Source organism: Otolemur garnettii, unplaced genomic scaffold (genome assembly GCF_000181295.1).
Source record: "Otolemur garnettii isolate 467f Iridium unplaced genomic scaffold, OtoGar3 scaffold00124, whole genome shotgun sequence".
In the NCBI taxonomy this organism is placed as follows: domain Eukaryota; kingdom Metazoa; phylum Chordata; class Mammalia; order Primates; family Galagidae; genus Otolemur; species Otolemur garnettii.
The window spans coordinates 4,151,923-4,159,018 of NW_003852519.1; the positions used below are offsets into that span (position 1 = coordinate 4,151,923).

The window sequence follows — 7,096 nt, forward strand, 5'->3', positions numbered from 1 at the left end:
GCTCCTCTGAGGATAGAAAAAAATATAGCTGGCAGAATTTAGGATTGTGAGTTGCAATGGAAGAAACATAAAAAAGGAATTTCTCATAATAAATATTTCTAATACCAGAATTTATATTTAAAAAAAGGCTAGAGGGAAGTTTTTGAAACAAAGTACACCATGATATATGAGAAACTGGTTGGGCATGGTGGCTCACTCCTGTAATCCTAGCACTCTGGGTAGCTAAGGCAGGAAGATCACTTGAGCTCAGGAGTTCCAGACCAGCCTGAGCAAGACCCTGATGTTATTAAAATTAGAAAAACCACCCAGGCACAGTGGTGAGGCTGGTAGTCCCAACTCGGAAGGCTGAGGCAGGAAGATTGCTTGAATCAAGGAGTTTAAGTTTGCTGTGAGCTACAATGACACAATTGTCCTCTAGACAGGATGACAGAGCAAGATCCTGTCATAGGAAGGAAGGAAGGAAGGAAGGAAGGAAGGAAGGAAGGAAGGAAGGAAGGAAAGAAAGATCATTCTCAAGGATTTTACCTATTATTAAAATACTTGTAGCAAATGCCCTTACATGATGTTACTTTCATTTCCCTGTTTAACTCTCTCAGACTTTCTCATTTTCCACAGCTCGGTTTTAAGGTTCTATCAGGTAGGCCTGTCCTATTTGCATGTCTTTCTTAATAGGTTCCCCTGATGAACATATCTTCAAATTTCACCAACCCCTTCAAGGTGTCCTATTTATACTACTGATTTTAGTACAATACCAAAATGGGGGGAGGGGCAGAAATATTCTTCAGTAGTTTTTAGAAGAATCATCTTGAGATTATACATGGTTCTCTCCAGGTGCGAAGAGAAGGCAAAGCATAGATGCCCATGATGTCTGACACTCTCAGTAAATTTCATACATCTCACCCAGTGAAAACATACTGGACATAAACTATGTTGTCAGCCTGGGTTTGTGCAATGCCAGATACAAAAGAAGTGAAGGTCATGGTCTCTGCCCCGTCGAGGACAGCTTGTACTCACACAACCACTCAAATTTGCTACTGTTTTCTTCATCTAGAAACTCTTGGATATTTTCTCCTGCTTTCATTTGCTAAATAGTCATTGTATATCTTCATATTTTACTTACCCTGTTATCAACAGCCACAAACAACAGCCCATCCCCCTCCCCATACATACTTCCTAACACACCATCCGGTTTCTCTCTAAACTGTTGATTTCTCGGAAAGGTGTTCCAGTTCATTTTCTAAAACCCTCCTGATGGTGCTAGTGGTTTGTGTGGAAACCAAGAAGCCCTTTTTCTCTCTCATAGTGTTGCTCAAATGTTTTCCTGGGGTGGTAACAGAATGAGTATGGAGGAGGGGTGCCCAGTTAGGATAGTCTTGGGACTGTGTTCTGCAAGGATTTCTGACTTTGACGGTCTCAGAGTATGTTTCCTATTGAAAGAAGTCATCTCATTTAGACATTTAGAATAGCTCTACTTAGACTCGGTGTCCTTCCTTCCTTCCTTCCTTCCTTCCTTCCTTCCTTCCTTCCTTCCTTCCATTTTTTCTGCCATAACCACTCTCTTGTTGTACTCAGGTATTCATCTGCCATTTCTCAATTCTAAACAGTCGACATTTTAAGCACAAAGCAACATCTGTTTAACATGCTCAGCTTTACCTGTGATTATTGCATGTTCTGTTCAGAGAATGATATAGCCTTAACGACGTCTTTAAGATTTGGGGATGTTTCTGTTTAACTCGTCGAAGAAAAAGCAGCACTTATGAAATCGAGTGCTATTAGAGTTGATCTGTTTTGTTTTATCCATTATAAATCCCATGTCTTGGTCATTGCCCCATATTCTTCATTGAAAGGAATCCAGTGTGGCTGGTCTTTCAAGACGGCCATAACCAGAAAGGACGTATAAAGAATGGACCTTAACTTCTTGAAGTCATTAAGACTTTGAACTATACTTCATATAAGTGAAAAGGAAAAAACTTAAAAGAAGTACACAATCCTCTATGCATATCTGAGCCTTCTAATTCAATCTCGTCATGTTCCATGTTCTCAGGATACAAGATATATGCTATATATCTGATGGGCAATATTAATATTTATTGGTTATTTGGAACTTCTTTTATAATGAAAAGGTGATACCCTGACATCTCTTCAAATGCTCACTGCATCTAGCACACATAAGGTCTTTCCATAATGTGCTGAAGTGAAAATTGCTTTAACTTACATGAGTCTTCCCCTGGTTTTAGTCTTGGAATTAGCATATCAATTAAAAATGCAAGAAAATTCTATTAGTATTGCTGTGGAGTCTTCTAATTCAATCCGGTCCTGTTCCACGTTCTCAGGATATAGGAACTCCTTGCAATCAACAGAATCTCAATAGAAAGAACAATGAAAGCTTTACACATATCATGAAGACTTACACCAAGGACAGTAAATATACGACAATGCCTCATACAAAACACAAGTAGAATCTTACATTAAATTGAAAGTTCACTCAGTAATGAATGAGATGGAAAGAAAAAAAAAATGTGTCTCTCCTCCATGAATCAGATTTCTTCACAGCTGTTGAGTAGTAGCAGCTTAATATTTCAGCACTGAATTTATTCAGTGTCACCTCTCAACATACGTTTGTTTCTTCCTAGTTTCCCTTAAAGTCTGTTTGGATAGAAAAGCCTTTTTTTGGTTCACTCCCAATCACAGAATATGTTGGCAGCCTCTTGACTTTACCAGAGCTGTGAGCCATCTCTACCGACATCCTGCATTTCTGAAGCACTAAAGCAACTGGCTCTTAGTACACAAAGCGAATGTGGAATTCCTACAGCTGATTAAATTACCATCACAAGAGCTGAAGGAAAAATGACAGATGGATTTTTCTTTAGGTTCCCAAATGCCTATAGGGAAACATCTACAATGGGGTTCTGAGGAGATGAAGAAGAGGCAGAGTAAAACCTGGAATGTATATTCCCTCTAAATCCCATGTACAGAGGACAAAGAGGATGAGGGAGAAAAAATAGGACATACACTATTGAATGGATTGTCTTCCCTAAGAAGTGGGAAAAAATAAGAAGTGCCCGAAACCCACAAACACCATTTGCCTTTGTAGATGTTCTCCTTCAAGTCCTGACCTACATTCGTCTCTCCCCATCCACAAGTCTCATTTTGCAATCAGATCTCACAAGCCCAAGTCTAGTATCAAATTCTTAAATGAATCATTCACTGAAATCCTGACGGTAACATGGCATAGATGTTTTGTGTCAATCTAATTAAATAAGCATTATTGGCCACCCAGTATGTGTTTCATTAACTGTGCTGAGTCCTGGGGGTTAATGATATCCTGGCACTATTATTTCTAGCAAAGTGTGGGTAGGCAACTAACAGTCACACAGCGTGAGAAATACTCCGTTGGCCAAGTACTGTAAGCGCACGGAAAATGTAGTGCTTCATTGTTCTAAAAGCTTTCGAGGACTGGAAGTGTCCAATTACATATTTATGATTTTTAATATAAACAAATGTCTATAAATAAATATTTTGGTACATGAGAATTGTAAGCCACAACTGGTTATTTACTATAGACTGTTTTTTTCTGAAAACATGGGTGCTTTCATCAAAAATAGGGAAGGACCTTTGAAAATTACTTACAAAAATGGTTGGCATTGTGTGATTCGCCTGCTCCATCATGTTTCAATATTCATCATTTACATAAAACAGTAAGAATATGATAACCAAGGGCTTCAACAGATTAGCATTAGCTAACTCAGATGACTTGTCATCTTAGTTGCTGGATAGAAACCATTACCCGAAACAAATGTGATCAACCAAAGTATTCAGTAACATTTCCTATGCTTGAATTTACAGAATAGAAGTAAACTAATGACAAGCGTGTAATGGGTCCAGTTCTTCAGATAGCTTAAAATTATATGAGATATGCGTCCGTAGAATTCTGAAAGATATGCGTCCACACAGCACAAATTTACATCTCTAATCAAAATGTCAGGAAAGGTTATTTTAGTCTTTGATTAAGAAACCAACATTCCACCCTCTCATCATTCATTCTCTTTTTTTATTCTCCGATTCTTCCTGCGTGCCTGTAGAGTAGTTAGGCAGCAGAGAGATACTTCTATACATTTATAAAGGGCTTTAGCAAGTTAATCACCAGTAGCTAGAAATTATATTTCTAGGACTCAGTTTTTAGCGAATATAAAATATAAGGTGCAAATATAATTCTGCCATCCAATAGAGTTTTTTAAAAAATGAATCTGAAATTATTATCATTATCTTCTCATTTAAGGAAAAGTGATTAAACAAACCTGAGGTGTGTTTAATGAAAATTTAATAAAATGGAGGTGCCTGATATAATTATTTAAAGCTCTTCTAGTTTAATTATTATGTTAATCAGTTTTTTTGCCCAGATAAATTTGTTGGTTTTTTTTTTTTTTAATTCTCAGGAGTAAAAATGGTTTAAAGAAGAGGAAACTGACTAAGTAAGTTTGTCTTACTATTTTATTTTAAAAGATGTTCATCATAATATCTTAACTTTCCAAATCAAAAAGACTGCCTCTCTTAGAATACCATATTAATAGAAGGGAACGAGGATGTGGGTATGACGATAGCTAAACACAATGTGTGTCAGTGTGCTTACGCATATGTACCATGGAAACCATTTCAGGAATAAGGACAACTCTTCCCATGTAAAATCTGAGAAAGAATGAGCTGTCAGGAATTCTAAGCATCTTACAGGAGGCAATGTGATATCCTAAATACAGTCTATGAAGTTCGCCACCTGGGAGGTTCCTAAAACCCTTTTAGTATTTTGAAATCCTGTGTTGAGTGTAAGAAAAGGCTTCTATTATCTTTGATCTTATGATAAGTACTTTGAGAATGCTACCTCAAGAGATCTTCTTAATAAGTAGAAAAGATAGTTACTCTAGCTAGCCTGTGGTTTTACTTATGTACTAAACCGTTCAGTCAGAAGAATTATAGTTCTTTTAGTTAAACATTAACTATCAATGGATTTCAAAAGCCTATGAGATGATCACCTCCAGACCTTTTCATACTTAAAACCCTACATATGAAGAGTGGACTATTCCTAAAAATAGAGTTTGTTCTTGTATTTGCCCAGCATAGAACATTGGTATAATAGTCCAAGGGGATGATTAGGGGTTCCAGCCCTGTCTGTGGCATCTATGCTAATGGGAAAAAAAAAATCATAAGTAAGCCATTATATAATCTAAAAAAAAGTCAATGTAAAAAATATTTCTAGTTAGCCTTGAGCAGCATATAATTTTATGGTACTTGTGGATGCAGAATAATCTTTCTTCAGTCAATTTCAAATGAGCATATATCCCGCTTGCAGACGCCAGCTGATGTTGGAGAGACCAGGCTAAAGAGACGGGAGGTTCTGTCACCTGAAAGAGATGATTTGACAGAAAAAGAAAAATTTTGTGATGCAAAATTGTTGGTTGTGTTGGCAAATGAGCAATAGGCATAGACCACATCTCTTAGAGGACAGGACGTCACTAGAAAAAGGAGAGATTCTATCATTATTTGTTCTTTGCAAAACTCAGGCAAAGATGAGGAGGAGAAGCAAGATCCTGACGAAAGATTTGGTAGAGTTTAGTCATGGTAGACCCCACCCTTAAGCCAAAAACCTTCACATCAAACCAGCTTCCTCCTTCACGCTTCTCATTGAGTTTTCCCGCCTTCCCTAGAAGCCAGGTTGTTAGAGATGCTTGCCCCTGCCTTTCCCTTTGCCGTCTCTTTGTCACCTGTCCCTCCACCACCACATTCCCCAGCTCCCGTCCCCACCTCCACCGTCATCCTCAGGCTCTGGGTCCTTCCTTCCACTCTCTTTCTCCTCCCCTTCTAGGTTTCACCCTGCTGGTCTCTGCTCCCGCCCCACTTTCTTGCTCTCGCTGTCACTCTCCTCATCCTTCTATCTCCTGGCCCTTCCTTTATCCCTCTCTTCTCTCTGCTTCTTGCTTTTACTTTTTCTAGCCCATAAATATTTTCTCAAATTTGTCTCCCATTTTTCTGTAACAAGATGAAAAATGAAAACTCTAAGGTCCATGTACTGCTCAAAGATTATAGCCAAAGAGTACAGGTTTTTTCATTGTGGTTGTAGGTGGTTTTTGCTTTTATTTTTGTGTTTTGTTCTGTTTTGCTTTTTGAGACAGGATCTCGCCCTGTCACCAGGGCTAGAGAGCAGTGGCTCACTGCAACCTCAAACTCCTAGGATCCAGCAATCCTCCTCCCTCACCCTCCCAAGTAGCTGGGACTATAGGTATACCATTACACAGGGCTAATTTTTCTGTTTTTTATAGAGATGAGGATATTGCTCTTGCTTGGAATAGTCTTGAACTCTTGGCCTCAAGCAATCCTCCTGCCCTGGCCTCCCAGAGTGCTACCATTGTAAGAGTGAGCCACCACGCCAGCCTGAGAGTGCAGTTCTAATGGTGTTCACTCCAGGACAGGAGTCCCCTCTTTAGCCATTCTTTTGGGATGGTAAACAAGTTTGAAATGGGAAAAGCTTTAAACCAGAAAACATACTCCCTGGGTTCTGGTTACAGTTCTACCACTTAGTAGCTGTGTGATGTTGGATTATTCACAAGTCTCTGCCATATATGTCCTTCTCATTTGGAGATGGGATTAATGTTGTTTATGTAGCTCTCTCCAGGGAGTCTGTGCAAGATTTCAGCCTAGCCCTACATCCCACCACCCACACTCTAGAGAGACTGTAGTTGGCAGTACCATTCCTTATACTTGTAAAACTGTTTAAACTCACAGGGTTCTTTATACACTGACTATTTGTCGACCTTGTGAGGTAGGTATAACTATAGTATTTTATAGATAAGAATCTTGAATCTCTAAAGAGTTAGGTAATTCTCCAGGATCACTTAGCCAATAAAATCACAACTCAAACACGGTTTTGGAATCTAATCCTTTGTTCTTTCCATACGCCAGAGTCTTCTGGAAACAACACATATGTATGTGTATATATGACTATGCATATGTATAATATTATGCTGCTAGAGTAAGAGCCAAGTGAAAATCCAGAGATTTCTCCTATCTCAAGAAGTCTCATGTATGTGTAGAGAGTGGTAATTTG

At 38.6% G+C, this 7,096-nt stretch overlaps 1 protein-coding gene across 1 annotated transcript in view; it reads left to right on the forward strand.

Moving 5' to 3' along the window:
* The window catches only part of PTPRO (protein tyrosine phosphatase, receptor type O), a 237,075-nt gene that overhangs the window by 209,324 nt on the left and 20,655 nt on the right, over positions 1 to 7,096 (forward strand). Inside the window, 1 exon segment of the mRNA XM_012810064.1 lies at positions 4,437 to 4,472. Coding sequence (XP_012665518.1) covers positions 4,437 to 4,472 — 36 coding nt within the window.